The 23,367-nt window shown below is 45.6% G+C and overlaps 2 protein-coding genes across 3 annotated transcripts in view; one reads left to right on the plus strand and one right to left on the minus strand.

The window, feature by feature from the left end:
* LOC116063158 (scavenger receptor cysteine-rich type 1 protein M160-like) overlaps positions 1-19,447 on the minus strand; it is a 62,927-nt gene extending 43,480 nt beyond the window's left edge. Inside the window, exons 1-5 of the mRNA XM_035995989.1 lie at positions 19,136-19,447; positions 15,510-15,601; positions 14,126-14,158; positions 13,710-14,003; positions 12,952-13,281 (exon numbers count right to left, since the gene is read on the minus strand). Coding sequence (XP_035851882.1) covers positions 12,952-13,281; positions 13,710-14,003; positions 14,126-14,158; positions 15,510-15,564 — 712 coding nt within the window. The 5' untranslated portion in view covers positions 15,565-15,601; positions 19,136-19,447. The remainder of the gene's footprint in view (positions 1-12,951; positions 13,282-13,709; positions 14,004-14,125; positions 14,159-15,509; positions 15,602-19,135) is intronic.
* A 1,466-nt stretch (positions 19,448-20,913) lies between these two features.
* ankrd9 (ankyrin repeat domain 9) overlaps positions 20,914-23,367 on the plus strand; it is a 2,541-nt gene continuing 87 nt past the window's right edge. The window contains exons 1-2 of one of the 2 annotated variants that reach the window (XM_031318025.2): positions 20,914-21,216; positions 22,263-23,367. The exon at positions 22,263-23,367 is cut by the window's right edge and continues 87 nt beyond it. In XM_031318025.2, the coding sequence (XP_031173885.1) occupies positions 22,281-23,102 (822 nt within the window). In that variant the 5' untranslated portion in view covers positions 20,914-21,216; positions 22,263-22,280 and the 3' untranslated portion in view covers positions 23,103-23,367. Of the gene's footprint in view, positions 21,217-21,926; positions 21,932-22,262 lie in introns of those variants that run through there. The other variant, XM_031318026.1, reaches the window with a different exon arrangement.

Consider the following 23,367-nt stretch of genomic DNA (forward strand, 5'->3'; position numbering starts at 1 on the left):
TGAGGTGTTGCAGTGGGTCCATTCTTCCTGTTTTGCCTGCCATCCGGGTAAGCAACGTACCCTTACGTTGCTTAGAAGACATTTTTGGTGGCCTTCAGCTGAAGCTGATGTCTGGGCATTCGTTGCAGCATGTACCATCTGTGCCCGAGGGAAGGCCTCCCACCAGTCTCCCTCGGGTCTGCTTCAACCTCTGCCGGTTCCGAGCCGTCCCTGGTCACACATAGCCCTGGATTTCGTCACTGTTCTCCCAGTGTCCGAAGGTAATGATACAATACTCACCATCGTGGACAGATTCTCAAAATCTGTTCACTATGTTGCATTACAGAAATTACCCACTGCCAGTGAGGCAGCAGACCTCTTAGTCTTACATGTATTCCGTCCCCATGGAATACCTGTGGATATAGTTTCTGACAGAGGCCCACAGTTCATTTCTCAAGTATGGAAAGATTTTTGTTCTGCCCTTGGTGCGACTGTGAGTCTCTCATCTGGTTTTCACCCACAATCTAACGGTCAGACAGAAAGAGCCAATCAGGACCTGGAAGCATCCTTCCGTTGTGTGGCAGCTCAACATCCAGTTTCCTGGGCGAGACACCTTCCCTGGATTGAGTATGCCCACAACTCCCTTACCACCTCTGCTACCGGCCTGTCCCCTTTCGAGGCGTCACTGGGGTACCAACCTCCTCTGTTTCCTGACCAGGAGAAGGAATTGGCTGTTCCCTCTGTTCAGGAGAACCTGCGTCGCTGTCACCAAGTGTGGAGGGACGCCCGTTAAGCGTTGCTCAGGACCACGGAGCAGAACAAGAGTTCGGCGGACCGGCACAGGAACCCAGCCCCCCAGTACCAGCCCGGACAACAGGTGTGGCTTTCTTCTAAGAACATTCCCCTGCGGGTTGACTCACGCAAGTTGGCACCTCGATTTTTGGGGCCGTTTGTTATTGATTCTGTTGTCAATTCCTCTGCTGTACGGTTAAAGTTGCCACGGACTATGAGGTGTCATCCTACGTTTCATGTATCGCAACTGAAGCCGGTCTCAGTCAGCCCTCTGTGCCCACCTGCGGATTCACCACCACCTGTACGCATTATTGACGACCATCCGGCCTACACAGTCCAAGGCATTTTGGATGTTCGACGGCGGGGTAGGGGGCTCCAGTACCTCATTGACTGGGAGGGTTATGGGCCGGAGGAGCGGTCCTGGATCCCCAGAAGTTTTATTTTGGATCCTCAACTGGTCAGGGACTTTCATCGAGCTCACCCTGACAAGCCGAGGCCTACAGGGATGCCGGGAGGCGTCGGTTGAGGGGGGGGTCCTGTTATGGGTAGCTCCCTCTCCAACCTGTGTTGGGTTTGTTTTTTTTGTGTCTATTTGTCTGTGTGTCTCTGTGTGTGTCTGTGTGTGTGTGTGTGTGTGTGTGTGTGTGTGGCCGTGTGTTTCCACCTGGAGTGCTGGAGGCGTGTCCTGGAGGAAGTAGGTCAAGGGGAGTGGCCGATTCACCTGCACAGCCGTTTTCTTCACAGCTGCAGCTCATCTACTACAATCACCCAGCAATACTTAAGATCTGGCTGATCTCCCTGTCGGCGCCAGTTCGTTATCAACATTCAAGAGGTAACTTGGCTCTGTGTATCTTGCTCTTGTATCCAAGTTAGTTTTGTTGTGCTCTCCAGCTCTAGTCCTGACTTCCTATAGTTGATACTTACCTTGTGTTTTGTTGTGCAGTGTCCGCTCCGACCAGCTGCTGCCTCTGCTGTACCTACAACCTCCAGTCTCACCACCAGCCTTATTCTCCGCCTGTGGAAGCCACTCCAACCCAACTCAGCCTGTCCGCCTCGATACTCAGCCTCCCTGGATCCTCCTCTCTCAGCTCGTTTCCGCAACTCAGACAGGACTCTCCTCGCTCCTACATTATCCTCACTCTTCAATTGAGTATAACTGTTTGTTTATTAAAACCTTTACAAACCCTAACAATACACACATATGCACGCAGGAACGCACACATACACACACACACACTCACACAGATACACACATACACATAAACACATACACACACACATACACATACACACACACACACACACACATACGCACCCAGGAATGCACACATACACACACACACACACACATACACACACACCATAGGCGTAAATCACGGGTCAGGACCCCCCCCAATCTAAGGGTTGTACCCCCTTATAATAATTAAAAACATGCTGTGCATTGTAAATAACATAATGATGTATACTTAAAATATCTGTGTAAGTAGTAAGACAGTACAAACCCCAAAAAATGCTTTTTAAGTTTAGAAACATTTTGAGTCCCCCCTGCCTTGCCTCACAGTGGTTTGGCCCACTGCCTGCTTTACCCACACACAAGTCCAGCGGACCATGATGGGAGAGAATGAGAGAACATACTGGTAGTTTGATAAGTTTGATTCGCTACAGTAACATTAGTTGTGGAATGTAGTAAGTAGGCTGTTTTATTCACATTAACATCGGATGAAGTTTTTCTTTTCTCAAATAGAAATAATGCTGAGGAATTAATAAATTATTCATGACAAAAAATGTCCATGGGCCGCAAAGGTCTCTCCGAGCTTACCTGTGGCTCACATGTTGAGCGGTTACTAGAGAAACTACCCAGTGAGCAATTGTGCCAGTTTAAGAGAAGCATGAGTTTGAGCAGACCAGGTCCCCTTTCCTATAACCTCCTAGATTTCTCCTCGTGGCTGCAACAGGAAGCCCGCTGCCAGCCCAGAAGGGAGAGAACCCTTCCATCTGTCCAACCGAGGCCACCACCCTCTCACCCATTCAGAGCTACAACCACTACAACCATACTCCATGCTCGCAAGACTTCCTCCCAAGTGACTTCCTCCCAAGTGACCTCCCCTGAAGTTCAGATTGCCCCTCCTAGAGCCAGGCAGCTTCCCCCAACCACCTCATCCACATGCTGTCCAGTGTGTGCTTACTGTAACTCTCTTGACCATCATGTTAGTAAATGTGATGACTTCCTTCAGCTCACTGAAGATCAGAGAACTAGTTGGATCAAAGAGCAGAAATGCTGCTGGCGATGTGCTTGAGACCACTTTGCAAACCAGTGTGATCTGAAGGTAGTTGAGGTGACCCTGCGCAATGGAAACAAGTCCTTAGACACGTATGCCATATTGGATGATGGGTCAGAATGTACGATCCTCTTGTATCCTGCCACCCAGAAACTTCAGTTGGTAGGAGAGCCTGAGAGCCTGAAGCTGAGGACTGTGAGACAGGATGTCCAGACTCTTAACGGTGCCGCCGTGTCCTTCACCCTCATTCCAAAGGCCCATCCAGAGAAATCCTATGCCATCAGGCATGCCTTCACGGCTGACCAGCTTTCCTTGTCCGAACATTCTCACCCTGTGAAATCCCTCCAACGGCGCTACACTCATCTCCAGCAGATTCCTCTGAAGCAGCATGATAACGTAAGCCCCCTTCTACTCATAGGAGCTGATCATACCCACCTGATCACTCCAACACTGCCTGTAAAATTAGGTCCTCCGGAGCCCCTGCTGCACTCAAAACCCATCTCGGCTGGACACTTCAGGGCCCTGCTGGACATACTGTTAGCTCTCCCTCCACCAGCTGTCACTATATCTCCTTTAAATGCCCACCTGATGACATCCACCACAATGTGCAAAAACTGTGGAAGCTGGACACGTTACCTCCGAGGAACACAAAATTGGTTGTCCACTCCAAACAGGACCAAGATGCAATTCAACAGCTGGAGACTCAAACCATCCGTATTCCTGTTGATGGTGTCCTACGGTATGCCACACCTCTCCTCCGAGCAGATCACTGGCGCCCCCTGAAGGCACCTATGGAAGCAGTTATGTCCTGTCTTCACAGCTGTGAGAGGCAACTGATCCAGAACCCCCCACAGGCGGAGACCTATACCAGAGAGATCCAGAAGTTAGTTAATGCTGGGTATGTCAGGAAGTTATCATCATCTGAAGTAGAAGATGCTCCTGAGTCTTTGCACTATGTGGATTCCCAGAACAACCCAGCTGACGATCTGACTAGAGGGAAGCAACTGCCTGACCTAAGTAAGCCCTGCAGGTGGAACCAAGGACCTGCCTTCCTCCTGCAACCCCCTGACCTGTGGCCAACTAGGCCCACAATAGATCAGTCCGAAGATCCTGTAGAGCTATGTAAGCCCAGTTTCTGTGATGCTGTATTCCTTGCCCAAAACCCCTCCATTCCTGACCTTACCCAATTCACCACCTTTCAGGATCTCCTTGACTTCACCGCTGCCTCCCATCCCAATGCCTCCCTGCATTACATCGGCAGAAATCTACCTCGATGCGGAAATTGCTATCCTAAGACAGGCCCAGCTGGATTATTTTGGGAATGATCTGGCATGCCTTCAGACCCGCAAATTTCTTCCAAATTCCAGTCGTCTTCTCTCCCTTGCTCCAGAACTGGATCCAGCGTCAGGTTTCATTTGAGTAGGCGGAAGGTTACGGCAAAGCAATGTCCTGCCCCCTGATGCCATACATCCAGTTGTCCTAGACCCTGCCCATCCGATCACAAAACTTCTAATTAAATATTGTGATGACCACCTACACCATGCTGGTCCAGAGAGGCTTTTCGCTGAGCTGAGGAGGCGATTCTGGATCCTGAAGGGTCGTGAGGCTGTCAGGAAACATCAGCACAGGTGTGCTAAGTGCCAGCAGTCCCATGCCAAACCCATTATTCCCCAAATGGCCGATCTCCCTCCTGCTTGCCTATGCCTCCATGAACCTCCCTTCTATTCCACCAGGATGGATTGTTTCAGGCCCTACACTGTGAAGATTGGCAGGCGAGTTGAGAAAAAGTGGGGAATTATTTTCAAATGCCTGACAACTAGGTGTGTACATTTAGATCTACTCAGTCACATGAATACAGATTCCTTTTTGATGGCACTAAGGTGCTTTATAGCTCGCAGAGGCAAACCTTTTGAGCTGCTTTCTGACAGAGGTACCAACTTCATTGGAGAGCTACAGGAAGCCTACCGATCCCTGACCCCTGACCTCCAGGCAATCCTGGTCAAACAGAGGATCTCCTTCAAGTTCAACCCCCCACACGCACCCCACTTTGGCGGGGTGTGGGAGCGTGAAATATGCTCCGTCAACATTGCCCTGCAGACCACCCTAGGTGCCCAAGCTGTCACTGAAGAGGTGCTACGCACAGTGATGATTGAAATCAAAGGTATCCTCAATTCAAAGCTCCTAGGTTATGTCTCTTCTGACGTTGCGGATCCTAATCCAGTGACTCCTAACCTGTTGCTCATAGGGCAGCATGACTCCTCCCTCCCCCTGGTAACGTATCCTGACTCTGAGCTGCGCAGCTGCCGTCAGTGGCGTCATAGTCAGATTCTTTCAGATCATTTCTGGGCCCACTTCCTCAGAAATTATCTTCTCTCTCTCCAGTCTATATAGAAGTAGCACACTGATAATCCTGACCTCCAACCAAACATTGTTGTCCTCATTCTTGACCCTCAGCTCCCCGAATCCCACTGACCAGTAGGTAGAGTGATTTCCCTCCATCCTGGCAAGGACGGCCGATGTAGGGTTGCAGATGTCCAAGTGGGGAACAAACTGTACACAAGATCTGTTGCCCGCCTCATCCCACTCCCTGCCCTACCTGAACCCCCATGACCTTCCACTCTAGCAAATTTGCAATGCAAATTTGGGGGCAGCTGTTTGGATGTTTTCAGCTCTGTCCTGAAGTTGCCATGCCCCCTTTCCTTTTCCCCAGGTAGTTCACCACACCTTCAACTAATCTAAACATTTAACTAACATCCCCACGAACTAAACATCCCCACTTTCTACTTCTACTCTGCTACATTTCAGAGAGAAATATTGTACTTTTTACTCCACTACATGGAGATGAGCTCCTTGGAGGTGTTACTTTGCTCTCCTTCCTCTTCAGTCAGCCCTCCTTCAGCTTCAGGAACAAGCCGCTTATAATAAACCAGCACAATGTTCCTCGGTCTGTCCAACTTCTGCCCCCTGCTGGCCTGGAGAGACATGACAGCACACAGATTCCTGCATCACTCCTCCCTTCAGTTCAACAATCACAGATGTTGAGTTTGAAGTCTCGCATTTGATGGATCTGATGGACCTGATGATGGTTCTGATGATAGATGTGATGGTTCTGATGGTTCTGATGATGGGTAATGTTGATGACGATGGTAAACACAGAAACAGACAAACATTGTTAACTTGCCAGTCCTAGCAACAGTAACATTAAAAGTTACATTGACAATCATACACTCTAAGATTTGTTCTCCATTATTGAACACTTTCATCGTGTTTTCAAACAATAACACAACGTCATCATCTGCAGATTTCTCTGCTCTGTTCCTTCTGCTCAGGAACTCTACAATCTTTGTTCTCCACACAGACAAGTTCAAATGTTTTCACTCTTTCTTGTTGACCTGTTTTAAGGTCCAGAAAGAGAAAACAGCCAGGACACACTGCTGTAGCATGGCTCTCTCGGATCTCTTGTCTGTTTTACTTTTTGTCTTCAGATTGGAGGCATTTTATTCCATATTTTAAAATCTGATGTAAAACAAAACAAAACAAAAACTGTATATTATGGTCTTTAGTTAAATTCAGTCTTTGTAAGGTACACTGTTGGTAACCAGGTTGTCCAGTACCAGTTTCCTGTGTAGTGTGTGTGATATATATATATATATATTATTTTATTATGGACCACTGCTTTATTAAAAAAAAATATGAAAATGAACTAAAACAGCCACAGTAAAGCATCCTAACCTATAGATGTAGGCACATTCTCCCATCACACTGTATCACTGACTGTACAGGACAGAGTACCAACAGTAATAAAGAGGATTGTGCTCATTTCTATTCAATACCCTTTTTACACATTTCCCATAGGTGCATGAAGTAGAATAAAAAATACATATAGTATGTACAAAGGTTGACAGGAGATGAAGTAATGGCATGATTTAGAGCTTATTGTTTTTGCTAAACAGATTTTAGTGTGAGTCAACTTGTTTCTTCCTCTATCCGACCTATTACTTAATCTGTCAACTGCGTAGTAATGGGTTTTTAAGCTCACTCTCGACAAAGACAGGGACCAAAAGAGGAAAAACAGTTCACTGCTCAGATCACGCTGAACCTGACTTCTCACCAAATATCAAGCAGACGCAGAGGATGCAGCAAATGGAAGTAGCTGATTATGTTAATGAGCCACCGAGACCAAAGCAGAAAGACAGTGGGGATGCAAATCAAACAGGTAATAACACACTTTATCAGTTGATGGCTTATGTGTAGCCTACTGTTAAATAACACAGTTCTACTTATTGTACTCTATCAAGTGTTTTAAGCTGCACTAGTGGCATCAACAATTTTGTCCTTCAATACTGAAAAAGTGTTTACTGCTAAATATTTCATTAAAACTATGATCTTTGTCAAGTCTTAACCAAAGTGTTTTCATTGCATCATTTACATGAACACACATGTTCAGGATGTGAACTCTAGGGCTAACTTACAATTATTTTCATTGTCGATTAATCTGTTGATTATTTTATTGTTTAATCAATTCTTTGTTTGGTCTCTACAATGTCCGAAAATGGTGAAAATGTGGATCAGTGTTTCCCAAAAAGCCCAAGATGACGTCCTCAAATGTCTTGTTTTGTCCCCAACTCAAAGATATTCAGTTTACTTAGAGGAGAGAAGAAACTAGAAAATATTCAAATTTAACAAGCCGGAATCAGAGAAGTTTTACTATTTTTTCATGAAAAAATTATTCAAACTGATTAATTTTTTTTCAAAATAGTCGGCGATTGATTTCATAGTTGACAACTTAGTGATTCACCATTGCAGCTCTAGTGAGCTCTAGTATTAAAGTCCTGTGATGTACATAAATTGTTACATTACAGCAATTATGATTCTTGCCCTATTGGACGTCACTGTAGCGATGTGAACAATTAATTTGGGAGTAACTGACAGAAGATAGCCAAAGCTTGAAAAACAAAAGGCCCAAGTTGTAATTATATGTAACTCTCCATTCAGCCAACCATTAGCATGCTAATGTAGGTTGGTCCTTTTTTTGACTATTATGAATTTTGCAAATAAAGCATTAATAAAAAAAATGTAAAGTCATCGCAGGTTTCATCAAATAAACAACAAACGTTAACATCAGAGAGACAACATTAACATCCACAAATCTGCCAACTATCGGCTATGTATGGCTATCATTAATTTAAGAGTTTAAAGGGCATTCAATTAATAGACACACACACACACACACACACACACTCACACACACAAACACACACACACTCACACACAGATATATATACACACACACAGACACATACACACAAACACACAGACAGACACACAGACACACATACACACTCACATACACACACGTACAGAAACACACACACACACGCACATACGCATGCAGGCACTCACACATACACACACACACACGCCCGCAAAAACGTCATGACAGGTGCACATCCAACAAGTCAGAGAAACACTCACATCCTGTTAGATCTGTGCCACGTTCAGCCCCGACAACACGTAGCTACATGGTTTTTTTAAACTGAAACGTGTTTTTGTGTGAAGCACTCTGGTGTAAACGTGTTTGCTTTTAAAGTGCAACATAAATAAAATAAAGTGTAAACTGCTGTTGCTGCATCAGTGTGGTGCTCCTGTTCTCTGGTGGTGTGTGTGAAGTTATTGAGGAGGCCATGCTGCCCTCTGCTGGATAAAAGATGCTGATGCAGAGAGGGTATCTCCTGATAATAACTATTTGAACAGATAAAAACTAAATTATCAACACCAGATGTTTTCTTTACATTTAAATAGTTTTTCATGAAATGATGTCCCCACAGTGTTGCATGATGGGAGAATACACATTAAAATCAGCTCATTCACAGAGTTTCAGTTTATTAAAGAGGTTTTATTTCCTCTGAACAGATAATAAAGAAACATTTATTACAGATCTTCATCATTTCATCTCTCTGTGTTCAACCTCCAGCAAACACCTGAAAGTACTTTATTAAAGTAGTACTAGTACTACATTTCTCTGTGTTTAGTGTTCTGTCATAAATTAATAATTAATCATTATTGCTCGGTGTGATTTCAATCCATTTCCATTTAGTTTTTTCTCTTGTCTTTATAGTAATATAACAGTTTTTACATTAATATGACATCCCTGCAGCATACATATCCTGATAGCCCAGGTTCTCCTGACAGAAATGTTTATAATGTGATTGTGCATAACAGGGTTGAGGTTATAAGCATTACAGTGCGTTCCATTTGAAGTAAGAGGTTGGATTTCCCGAGGTCAAAGTCGGAAACACGTCCCCTGAACTAGGATGTCCGAGTTGGGAACAAACTAGGACGACCTCACACTACCCTGAGCTCAAAATCCAACACGGCTGCTCCGTGAAGTGTCCCCAGTAGTGAAAGCTGTAGTAACATACAGTTTATTAGCTCTTCTGTCTTATTTGTGTCTCATTAAATCAGTTGTACACACCGTCCTATTTATCATCTATGTGTGAACATGTTGTTACACTGTTTGTATGCAAAAACATTATCTCCGGGGAGCTTATTCCCTGGAGTCCTTTTGTTTTCTCACCTCACAGTTTTCCTTGGATTAGGGTGGCACCTAAATCACGGTTGCAGCTGCCGCCATGGTCCTGCTCGACGCCCCGCTATGCCCCGCAACACCCTGAATTGCTACAACTATTATTTCTAGTCATAGTTCCATTATATTTATTGTTACTATAACTGCTACTGTTCATTATTCCAACTGCTATAATTATTATGAATCATATTTTTTTATATCTCTATATCTGTATTAATGTCTGTGTCCAAATCAGCAGCAACAGATGCCGCCGACAAAGAGCCTGGGTCTGTCTGAGGTTTCTGCCTAAAAGGAAGTTTTTCCTCACCACTGTTGCACCAAATGCTTGCTCGTGGGAAATTGTTGGGTCTTTCTAAATTATAAAGTATGGTCTAGACCTACTCTATCTTAAAGTGTCTTGAGATAACTCTTGTTTTGATTTGATACTATGAATACAATTTAATTGAATTGAAAAATTAGCTTATTGCGTTGTTATCAACTGGTATTGCTAACAATAGCTAACCAGGCTAGAGCTAACCCCACAATGAAAATGAGACTGTTAAATTAAAGCAGTCAACTCCTCCCAGCTCTGGTTTCCGAGTTCCGAGGTAAATGGAACGCACTATTATTACACAAGGCTTATATGGCTTAGACAACAGTTAAAGGGAACTTGAATAATACAATCTATCTGAATGTGAGATGAGATCCTCGGAGGTGTTACTCTGCTCTCTGCACTTCTTCCTCTTCAGTCAGCCCTCCTTCAGCTGCAGAAACAAACCGCTTATAATAAACCAGCATAATGTTCCTCGGTCTGTCTGGCTTCTGCCCCCTGCTGGCCTGGAGAGACATGACAACACACATGTGTTAATTCCTGCATCACTCCTCTCTTCAGTTCAACAATCACAGACTGACTGATTCATTTCAGTCAGTGGTCGACACCAGGGGTTGATCATAAACTGTATAAGAGAAGCCAAAACATCTGGATGGCCCCCTGATGGCTGGCTGCAGTATGGGTCAGGGGAACGTTTCATCTCAAAATGTTGGGCACCGTTTTGCTGCGGTTCCTCTGAATGATATGAAACGGTGTACAGAGAGCTTTGAGGTATGTTTTCTCTGGTTTGGTGGGCGTGTCAGAGATGTTACCCAATCAGCAGCGATGTGTCTTTAAACTTACTTACTTACTTAGACACACAGCAGGGTGATCAACACAAATTTCACAGACATTCTCGGATATTGAAAAAAATTCTCCGTAATTCGGGATCACATTTGTGTTGGAACATGTTTGATTGTGTAGTTTTTGGTTTAGAAGCCTTGTTGGTGATTTTGCTGAGACATTCCACTGCTACATGTAGCTACATGCTAACGTCCTTAATGTTTCCCTACATCTTCTGGAACATGACCAGTTGTGTAGTTTTGGGTTTAGAAGCATGTATTGGTGATTAATAGTGGTAGAAAGTGCTGCTATGCTACGTTATAGTCAGTCTTCAGCTTTAATGATGAACAGGAAGCCCAAGTGGTGACGCCTGCGCAGTGAGCTCAGGTGTTGACAATGACACGTCTAGCAGGTCTGATCTAGCATCTACTGAGATTTTGGCTTCACTTTGTACAAAGGGAGGAAGTGATGATGCTGCGGCCATTTTGTATACAGTACATGTTTGAAACAACAGGTGTGTGTCCGTACCTTACAGTAGAAGGAAAGGGCAGTGATCACCAACAGCAGAGTCAGAGAGAGTAAGACAACCACTCCGATGATAAAAGGTGCCGGACATGGTAGAGCTGATGGATTTGATGGATCTGATGACGGTTCTGATGATAGATGTGATGGTTCTGATGATAGATGTGATGGTTCTGATGGTTCTGATGATGGTTCTGATGATAGATGTGATGGTTCTGATGATAGATGTGATGGTTCTGATGGTTCTGATGATGGGTAATGTTGGTGATGGTGTTAAACACAGAAACACAGACATTGTTAACTTGCCAGTCCTAGCAACAGTAACATTAAAAGTTACTTTGACAATCATACACTAATATTTGTTCTCCATTATTGAACACTTTCAACGTGTTTTCAAACAATAACACAACGTCATCATCTGCAGATTTCTCTGTTCTGTTCCTTCTGCTCAGGAACTCTACAATCTTTGTTCTCCACACAGACAAGTTCAAATGTTTTCACTCTGTCTCATTAAAATGTTACCCAGAATAAAAATCTGTTATCCAGACATAAAAGTATCCATACAAATTAAAAGGGATAAGGTCTGGACCAGAGCCAGTGTTTAGAAGTACTGAGGTCCAGAAAGAGAAAACTGGCAGGATGCACTGCTGCAGCACAGCTCATGCGGACTATGTTGGTTCCTGTTTTCCCCATTCATTACTGTAGTTTCCTGGATAATTGCCCCTTTTGGATTTATTGCCTTCTTACTGGGACTGAAAGTTGTTTTGTTTTTTTCATTAAATCATTGAAACTCTCCATGCTTCCTCCTCTTCTCTTCTTCTGAGTTTGGGTTCTAATCTGCAACTCTTGAAACTGTGACACTCCTGCACTTTGGGGGTGGACCATACCTCCCATAGTGAGATAGCGAGTGAGGTTGGAAAGAGAATGCTTGGTTTCCAGGATAACCCTGGTACTCTGCGGAGCTCTGAGTGCACTGCTACTTCTATTATTGCTAGTCATAGTTATATAGCTATAATTATTATGAATCATATTTCTTTATATCTGTATATCTGTATCAGTGTCTCTGTGTCCCAACTGGCAGAGGCAGATGGCCGCCCACCAAGAGTCAGGATCTGTACAGTGTTTCTGCCTGAAAAAAAGGCAAATGCTTGCTCTTGGGGGGTTGTTGGGTTTTTGTAAATTATAGTGTGGTCTAGACCTTCTCTATCTGTAAAGTGCCCTGAGATAACTCTTGTTGTGATTTGACACTATAAATAAATTTGAATTGAAAATGAAATTGAATTGAGTGTATCTGAGCACACCAGCGCCCTGCTTCTGTCAGGTGGAGGAACTACACATGAAAATGGTGAATTAGGGGCTAAGAAGTGTTCTGACAGATGTGGTGGCAGTGGAGCTTGGTGATTGGTCACATAAGAAGGTGCTTTTCGTAGTAGTGAAACACTCACTCAGTTCTCAGAGAACCAGAGTTATTCTGGTAACCAAACATGCTCTGTACTTCACTTTATTATTTGCTCTAGCCATTAAACACTTTGTATAAGTTTGGTTACTATATGCTATGTAACACGTCACAGCCTCAGTCCAGAAACAACATGTTATCAGCTGATCATTTCTACTCAGTTTGGACCAATCATCTTTTCCAAACCTGTAAACAGTCCGCTTACCTGACACAGTGAGAGAGAGCAGATGGCTCTCAGAGGAGAAGTTATGAGAGAAAATATAGAGTTGATAAACACAGCTGTAGTTTCCTTGGTGGGCGGGCTCTGCAGCAGGAAACAGGAAGTGGGCAGAGTGATTGACAGCTGGGTGGGTGGAGTTGTGTGTTGAGTTGGAGGAGGTGAAGGTGAGCTGGAAGGAGCCTCCTGGGTACTGTGGCTGGATGGAGCAGCTGATGTTGAAGGTGGAGCCCCTGAACACCTGGAACCCCTGCTGCTGAGCCTCGGAGACCCCGTCCATGGAGGAGGACACAGAGATGTTGGGCTGAAGCAGCAGGTCTGTAAACACAGACACACACAGACATTGTGAACTTGTCAGGCCTAGCATATTTGAACACTTTCAACAGCTGCCACAGTTACAAGTTCCTGTTCTGAGAAGATCTGTGACCCACAATAAAAAGGAGTCCTTTCAGGCTGGTTGCCCCAGGGGACCCCTGAAGTAGCAGACATGTATGTTTCATATTTACAGATGGTGTATGTTTCATATCTACAGATATATATCTTGATGTATTCAGCAGCTGATTTACTGAGGCAGCAACTCATCAGACTCCGTCATGGCTGCTGGAGACAGACTGCTGCCATTCTAGCTGCTGTATGTGTGTGTGTGTGTGTGTGTGTGTGTGTGTGTGTGTGTGTGTGTGTGTGTGTCAACCTGGGTACATTACTGTCATAGATGATGTCATAGATGATGTCACTGATGGGCTTACCTGAGCAGGTGATATCCAGGATGGAGTAAGGGGGACCTGATACTACACACTTCCTCAGAGTAGATCCAGACTCAACACAGTCAGACCTGATCCACAACACAGATCTGACTGAGGACTCTTCTCTCTCTTCTACAGAAACAGCAGAGCCACAGTCCAACTCTCTGCAGGCAGCAGCTGCTGTCTTCAGGTTCCAGTCAGAGTAAAATACACCATACACTGGTCTCCACTCTCCATTTTCTTTTACCTTCAGTGTTCCTGCACAGCGACTGGGTCTTCCCACCAACCTGAAAGACTCTGAACAGAAACAGGAGAGTCATCAGCGAGAGAACAAAGTGAATTTAATAAAGAAAAGATTAAACTGGTACTGTTGATACTAATCTAATGATTCTTTATATTTCCTTTTTGTCTCTGCGTACCTCTTGAGGTGTGTTCTCCTTCAGCCTGCAGTCCTGAGGAGAAAATCAGAAGGTAAACATCATTATAAAGCAGATTGGATCACAACTGTGGACAGAACAAACTCTCTCAGGATGTTTTGTGAAGCAACATGACATCATCGCTTCGCGTAAACATACACTCCACTTTCTAAAGTTAAGTGGTGTGTTATCTCTACACATTTTGAGCTATCTGCGTGTATGTCTACGCCCGTGTATGTCTACGCCGAATAACGTGACGGTCGTATACAGCGGATGGGTTGGGTTTAGGAAAAGAACAACGGGACGTTTGGGTTTAGGAATCGTGACATGCGGGACCCGATCCCCTGTCTCCTGGGTGAAAGTCCTGTGTTTGACCCATCCATCCCCCCCAACCAACCTCCCTACGCAGATTTTCGGCGTTTCATACTACTTGCTAACGTAGTCGCTCTTAATGCTACGTCATCTTATTGAGACGGCGTTGATAAACACGTTAAAAAACAATTATGCGTCTTGATAACACACCAAAATGGCATACGAATTGGCATGTCATACATACACCACTTCTTGAGATCAGTGTGTAAAGGTTCTTCTAGCAGCTCAGAAACACCTTAATGAACTCACTCTGGAGTCATTTTACCAGTTTACTAAAGGTAAGATGAACATGTGAATACACAGAACACTAATCTGCTGTTTGGGAGGAATTGGAAATAAACATATACTGTAAGTATCTTTAAGTAACTGGTACTGTAGAGGCTAAGCCCAAGCATTAAGCCCCTGAGGTTCTGTTCCACGGGTAGAGTAATTCACACTTTTTATCTTTTTGATAGTCAAAGTCTTATTTGCAGTTAAAATCTTTGGTTCCATTTATTTCCATGAGATCTTAGTTGGGTTTCCAGACAATCACTGCTTGTATGTATGCCAGTATAGTGTTGTGGTGTTGGTGTGCGTGTGTGCGTGTGGTCAAAAAATGTATGTGCTTCCGGGTTGCCCCCGAGGAACCAAAGATTGGTTCCTATTTATACCAAAGGCACTAATTGGCTCTTACAGATACATATTCCGTAAGTTTTACATGCTTGAAGTTTAACTAGTTTATTGGTTTCTTCTGGCGTAATCGATAGATATAATTGGGTATCATCTGCATAACAGCGAAACAGTGTTTCCTAATTATATTGCCTAGAAGAAGCATATTTAAGGTAAATAGAAGTGTTCCAAGCACAGAGCCTTGTGGCACACCATTGCTGACTTTAGCGTGCATTAAGGATTCATTGTTAAATCCATTTTCCTTTTTTGTCTTTTTTCTGTCTGTGTGAGAGCAGTGTGTCTTCTGATTTAAAGATCAACACAAATATTAGAATAATAACATGTCATATTTAAAGCAGAGTCCTACCTGAGCTGCACAACAGCAACAGCACCAACAGATGATACATGTCCAGGTGGAGCATCTCTCTGATAACCCTGTGTGCTGTCCTCGGTGTATATCTGCAAACAGGAAGAGGAGGAGCTTTACTACAACAGAATAAATCAGAATCAGCTTCAATTGCCAAGTTAATGTGAACACATACAGTACAGGGAAGCATACCATATCCCAGAGAAGATCCAAGAACTAATTTGGGACTACTATGACAGCTTCAGTTTGAGATTCACCTCTGGGACAATAACATCTGCATGGCATCACCTAGAGAAAGGCATCATTGCTGCTTGCACCATATCAGTGGGGTTGCTCACCCTGGCAATGAATATTCCTGTCAAGTCAGCTGAAGTGAAATGCAGGAGCCGACGATCAGTGACAGAATGCCGCTGGCTCCTTCGTGGACCGGAGAGCCTTATCACATGGGCAAGAATGGCATTCAAGTCAGCCAAATCCAGGTCTTTAGCCCTGAGGGGAGAGTGACGATAAGTATCACTTCAACCTGGATTGAGACCTATGCCCGAGAAGCCTGTAAAGAGCCTGGGGAAGATCTTTGATGGAACCCTGAGAGACACCACGGTGGTCCAGTCAACACAAAGGGAACTAAAATCATGGCTGTCAGCAGTGGAAAAGTCAGGACTCCCAGGGAATTCAAGGCAGCGTGCCGCTTGGACAAAAGGACTGATCATCTCCGGTTGGGACACCCAGGGTGTCTGATGATAAAAGACCCGGAACACCAAATGATCGGTGTCCAAGCCACATAATCTACATTCAGATGGTGTTTCTCCAAACTAAACTAGGAAATCTGACCCCGGCTTTTTATTGCTCTCATGTTGAACTCGAACTCGCAGCCGCTGCGGTGAGGACTGAGCCTCTGTACATGGGGCGCACGGTGTACCACACGAGCTACCTAAGCGCCCATTGGTATAGATTTTATACCAACAACAACTAAAAATAAAAAACACTGGCACTTTTATAAGCTATTGTATTAACTTGTACTGCGACTTTTAATATTCTATAAATATCTCCATCATGATTGTTATATTTTTATTTATTAATTGTCTCATTGCTGCTCTGCGTGTTTGAATGTTTTAAGAAAGAGTGTATATTAGTGTTGCTTGGCTGGCACACACACACACACACACACACACCATCATATGAAAAGGCATTTCAAGGAACCAGCTCAGTGTAAAACAATATTTTCAAAATCAACATTTCCTTCGGCCAGACGTTTTGAGAACAAAGCAACAGGAAACATAGAGACATTAGTGCAGAAACACATCAACAGTATCAGAACATTTACCTGAAACAGGCAAACCTGTAGAGCAGCAAGGAGACAAAACATACAACAATGATGATGGACATCCTGATAGAAAATTAAACCTTCAATGCCTGCTCAGGACACTTATGTCCTGAGCAATACCATTACCATGTGTGTACACTAGTCTGTTGTTATACTCAGTAAAACCCACACACGCACAGACGCATGGTGAATCCAGCCCAGAAAAACTTAAATAATATGTCAGATGCATATAGCTGTAGTATATGGTCTGTCACATTTTATAAATTAGGTATGTGTTAATGATTACCAAAATTATTGTAAACTGTCACGAAACATTATTTGAATTAGTCTAGAAATCTAGACCACTCTAGCAGCAGCAAATGTAATTTGCAGCCACGGTCGTCTAGTAACTCTCTGTTGGCTTGCGAGCTGGAAAAACCAAACTCTGGTCAGGCCAATCACATCGTGTATAGAGTCGGTGGGCGGGGCTTCACATAATGACGGCAGAGTTGCAACGGATCGGCGTGAATTCCCTGCTACTCCAAAACAAAGAAGATGGCTGCTGCTGCTGGTGAACAGCGGTCTTTGGAATCGGCTTTGGCCGCGACTCTGGAAGACTTGAGTTCAGCTTTTCTTTGAGAAAAGAACAAAGAACGGCTCTGAAGACATTCTTAAAAAAGGAAGATGTGTTCATTGTCAATGTCAATTTATTTATATAGCACGTTTAAAAACAACTGGGTTGACCAAAGTGCTTTACAAAGTGAAAACAACAATTAAACAACAATTGACTACAGATTACATCACAAAGAAAAATAATAAGCGAACAAGGGTAAAAAAAAAAAAAAGGTTCAGAGTTTAAAGTTGAATCTATCAACTAGCTCTGCTCTGATTGGTTGGAGCACTATCCTATTGGTGCAGAGGGAATTTGAAAGACAACCGTTTATCCCGCCCCTCGGATTGAGCCCAGCCAATGGGGAGTTCCCAGACCCATCTGGATGTGGGTCAGACCCAGACCCAACATCTGGATGTGGGTCAGACCCAGACCCAACATCTGGATGAGGGTCAGACCCAGACCCAACATCTGGATGAGGGGCTGGCTTGTCAGGCTATATTCGAATGGCTTATAAGGTTAAACTGATGATTCTAATGCCTGTTAATAAATACATTGTACAGCTTTTCTTAAACATTATTTAGACTCTTTCAAAGATGACCAAAAAGATGTAATGCTACATGATGCTTTATAAAACAGTTGAGGAGAAAAACTGTAAAAACAGATATTATGAAACAGGAACATTAAGGTCTCCTGCACACTGGCTGCGTGGCGTGAGCATGGCATAAGCGTGTCATGAGCGTGTCGTGAGCGTGTTGTGAGCGTGGCGTGAGCGTGTCGTGAGCGTGGCGTGAGCGTGCCGTGAGCGTGCCGTGAGCGTGGCGTGAGCGTGTCTTGAGCGTGGCGTGAGCATTTCGTGAGCGTGGCGTAAGCATTTCGTGAGCGTGGCGTGAGCATTTCGTGAGCGTGGCGTGGGGTGGCGTGAGCGTGTCGTGAGCATGTCGTGAGCGTGGCGTGAGCGTGGCGTGAGCGTGGGGTGAGCGTGTCGTGAGCGTGGCGTGAGCGTGTCGTGAGCGTGGCGTGAGCGTGTCGTGAGCGTGTCGTGAGCGTGTCGTGAGCGTGTCGTGAGCGTGGCGTGAGCGTGAGCGTGGCGTGAGCGTGTCGTGAGCGTGGCGTGAGCGTGTCTTGAGCGTGGCGTGAGCGTGTCTTGAGCGTGGCGTGAGCATTTCGTGAGCGTGTCGTGAGCATTTCGTGAGCGTGGCGTGAGGTCTCCTGCACACTGGCTGCGTGGCGTGAGCATGGCATAAGCGTGTCGTGAGCGTGGCGTGAGCGTGGCGTGAGCGTGGCGGCTGCGTGGCGTTTCTATGTCGTTGCACACCAGAAACATGTCTGACGCGTTTCCCATAAACATAAACATAAATACATACTGATCTGATTACAGCAAAGACAACGTCGGCAGGATTGACGGCAAAATAGGCTCCAGAATATTTCCTTCTGGATTGACAGGTGAAATATTTGAAAATCAATAATTATTTATTATATTTTTTTAAATTACATTTATATCTGCATTTATCTCAAAACCTCGAGACTTTCAAACATCAAAATGTAATTTATTAAATGTATTTGTGTCTAAATTACATATAAACATCTTTTCCTATCCTATGTTGCCTGGAAACGCTTCCAACACGCTGGCGTGAAAAATATAATAATCTATAATAATATCTCTATTCTTTAATGTTCTAAAAGACACAAATCTGACTTTAATTTTCTTACCGTCTGATCCGTTCTTCTTCTTTTAGTTTTTCCTCTGATGTTTGTCAAACTCCTTCAGGTTCCACAGTCGCTCTCTTACTTCTGTGTTGTGTGTTCCCAGTCTCTCCTCTCCCAGTAGCTCTGCCGACAGACTCAGTGCAATGGATTTAAACAAACAGTAAAAATGTAGGCTCACACAGTGGAGGATGATGGTTGTCACGTTGACCCAGATTTTTAATTCATCTTGGAGGAAGTGTGTGAAGAATGGAGGGAAACCAATCCTGTTCCTCCTGCGTACCTGTTACACCCTCACAAAAAAAACTCCCCGATCAGTGGTTTGTTCCAGCATCATTCTGCCCTATATTTAGGTCTGTAGTGGTGGCACCCTCTAGTGGCCATAGTAGTTCTGACGGGAGCAAAGCAGGAAATAAGGTGACAAACCACCCTGTTTACATTTCTTTAAACCAATCACAATGGTCTCAGGCGGCGCTGAGCTCCAGACGCAGTGGCGCTGGCTCTGCTCAACAGTCTCAGGAAGGAACTTGTTCAAAAGAAATCTCCTCATCCAATATTACATGAAGTTAACTGTTGACACGATACAGTAACGTGAGATATTAAAATGAGCTGATATATGGTTAAACCTCATTGGCTCTTACCAGTGGATCTCTGTGTGTACTTCATCACACACACACACACAGCAATCCCACCAATCAGTCCCAAAACCTCCCAGTTAGAGAGGAAATGATCTAACATATTCTTTATAAATCTTCTTCAGAACTTGAGATTTTAGCGTGGAGCTCGTAGCTACGAGGTAGATGATGTTTCCTGAAGAGAACAGAGAGACTCAGAGAGAGGAAGGTTTTATCAGGTTTTACCATACAGGACTCCATTCAAGGTCTCCAAGAAGGCCGAATACTCCGAGCTCTTGTTTGGTGCATACGCACACACAACAGTCAGAGTTTTCCCCCCCACAACCCGCAGGCGTAGGGAGGCGACCCTCTCGTCCACCGGGGTAAACTCCAACGTAGCGGCGCTCAGCCGGGGGCTTGTGAGTATCCCCACACCCGCCCGGCGCCTCACACCCTGGGCAACTCCGGAGAAGAAAAGAGTCCAACCCCTATCCAGGAGTATGGTTCCAGAACCGAGACTGTGCGTAGAGGTAAGCCCCACCAGATCCAACTGGTAGCGCTCCACCTCCCGCACAAGTTCCAGCTCCTTCCCCCACAGAGAGGTGACGTTCCACGTCCCCAGAGCCAGCGTCTACTGCCCAGGTCTGGTCCGTCGAGGCCCCTGACCTTCACTGCCACCCATGTGGCAGCGCACCCGACCCCAGCGGTTCCTCCCACAGGTGGTGGGCCCATGGGTTGGAGAGAGAGGTGCCACGTAGCTTTTTCGGGCTGTGCCCGGCCAGGCTCCGTGGCAAACCCGGCCACCAGGTGCTCGCTGACGGGCCCTCCATCTGGGCCTGGCTCCAGACGGGGGCCCCGGGCTTCCTCCGGGCAGGGTCACTCCATCTCTACCTCGTTTTTTCATAGGGTTTTTGAACCATTCTTTGTCTGGCCCCTCCCCTGAGACCACTTTGCCTTGGGAGACCCTACCAGGAGCACAAAGCTCCAGACAACACAGCCCTCAGGTTCATAGGGACACACAAACCTCTCCACCACGATAAGGTGATGGTTCCAGGAGAGGTAAATATATTTATATATATAAATATATAATGTATTTCTCTTTTATTTTGAAGGGCAATGCTTCCATCTACAAGGTAGATCTTGTAGAGTCAGTAGTCAGCATATCAACCATCAATAATCCCAATGAGCAGTCCTGTGGCTGGCTGCTGACTGACGTCTGCGGGTGTTTACGCTCTTCATGGTTTAGAGTTCAGCAGCCGGGTGAAGGCCGCTATGTTCGCTATGCGAGACACTTGATCCTCTCCCGCCTCTCTACTCCAAAAACAAACGTCCACACATGGAGAGGCCTATAAAAGACAGACCCAGCTGAGGACCGAGGTTTGACCGAGGGACAGACGGACTGAGACGCAGCAGGACCAACACAACCCAAACAGCAACTTTAAACCGTTTCTCTTTGGGATTGACTTCAGACAGGTGTGTGTCCACCTCATGTCACTGACATTACTCTCTTAAAGCTAACAGCTGGTCTCTTCATGGACTTATTCATTAGAAATAGATCTTGAAAACAGCATCAAAAGCGTCACCATTTACAGAGAATGTCCATCATGTTACAGAGTTTTGTGTACCATTTAAAAACAGAGTTTGAATGAAAAAGTACAAATAAAAAGCTAATAAATAAAACTCTTCAGGGTTCACAGCTGTTCTTAATAATCTTAAACCTGTTCTCTCAATGTCACTGCTTCTTCTGGACAACGTTTGGAGAATCTCGTGAACTCCACGCCCAACGCTTTAGGAGACACACGGCACACAGAAATAACATTTCTTCTTTCAGAAACCATTTATTTTACTACACTTTGTCTGTCTGTGTCTGTGGATTTAGCGTTATATAATGCCTCATTTGCATATTTAATCACAACATTTCAGACAGAAAATGATCGTCTTAATGTCAGTAATCAGTTGGGAAGTTTCCTGCTGATATCTCTTAGTTTAATATTCTACCTGTTCACCTGTAGAGTCTCTTCTTAAACACTTATTAAGCAGAAAAGTTTGGACAACAGATCCACAGATCTGCTCTGAGAGAGTAATCTATTACAGCTCCTTCAGCCAATCAGGCTTCGCTGTTCGAGCCTCTACCTGCTCCACCCCCCGGGGTCGTAGTACTCCAGATCAGACTTCTTGTCACCTCAAGGTGCTCTGTAGCCAGCTAGTTTACCTTTTCTCAGATTTAACTGGCATGTGACCGGCCTGCTGTCGCTGTAATTTTGCATCATAATCTCAATCTCTCAATCATAAGAATCGTGCATAACTTTTCACACAATATCATATAAACCGGTTCACGAGAATGCGATGTTCCTGTCGCTCTGCCTGGCTTCTTGAGAATATTATTTTGTTGCTGTCTTTACGGCCTCTCGTTCTCTTCGTCTGTCCATTATAACCAAATAGACTACAGCTGGAACTCACTGACACATCTACAGAGCTGCTGATTAATGGACGTGTCCTCCGCGTGTGTGTGTGTGCAGGTGTGTCTCGGCGCTGTCATGCCGTGGCTGCTGCCCTCTCAGCTGGAGCATCTGTCTTCGTCTCCGTCTCAGCGGCAGTGCGAGCAGACGTCCTTCTCCTTCTACTGCGCCGTGCGGGAGCGACTTCCTGTCTGGCTGTTGGAGGACATGCGCGGCATGGAGGTCTTCAGCTGGGAGGACGGACACCCGCGCGCCTTCCTGCCGTCCGAGGCGCTGCTCTACGCTCTCGTGCACGACCACCAGGACTACGCACGCCACCTGCTGGACACATACTCCGTGAGTGCGCTCAGAGCGCCACGCTGCAGCTTCTGCTGCCGCCGCAGCAGCGGAGCACCGCACCTCAGCGTAGCCGTGCGCTACGACCGCGTGGCGATCCTCGGCATGATGGCGGCGGCGCTGAAGCATGGCGACTCGCTGACAGACTACCTGGAGAGCCGCGGTGGCTGCTCGCACGTGGCAGACGCCGGGAAGACGGCGGTGCAGCTGGCGGTGGAGCTGTCACGGCCCGACTGCCTGCTGCTGCTGCTGGCGCACGGCGCGCGACCGGCCAGCCTGGACGCGGCGCTGCAGAGACTCGTGTCCTGTGAGGAGGCGGAGCGGAGCCGGGCGCAGCGCTGCCTGGACTTCCTGCTGCTCTTCCTGCCCGAGCCAGCGGCGCCGCGGAGGCTGCAGGACGAGCCGCGGCGCTGGCAGAGCCTGCTGGGACATCAGGTGTTCAGCTGGCTGTGTGGCCTGGCCCCGCCCCCCCTGCTGCTGCAGGCGCTGCGCTGTCTGGCCCGGTCCGGCCCGGATCAGATCAGCACGCTGCCGGACTTCCTGCAGCCGCACAGCTGGCAGTGATCTCGCATGTCACTGTGGAAACAACACCGCAGGACTGCTGCGATTGGACGGTGAAATGTAAATAAAGACTAAAAACAGGGCGATGCCGAGTCAGCTGAAAGGTCTGGGCCGACGGGCGTTAGGACCCCGAGGAGACTGAAGTATTCTAAATATAATATATATATATATATAATACTATATATGTCTTTTATATATAGACTGAAGCATTCTAAATATAAAGATGACGTTTAAAACAGCTCAGGAGAAGAAACTACAGCTGGAAACA

This window comes from Sander lucioperca, chromosome 2 (genome assembly GCF_008315115.2).
Source record: "Sander lucioperca isolate FBNREF2018 chromosome 2, SLUC_FBN_1.2, whole genome shotgun sequence".
NCBI lineage: Eukaryota > Metazoa > Chordata > Actinopteri > Perciformes > Percidae > Sander > Sander lucioperca.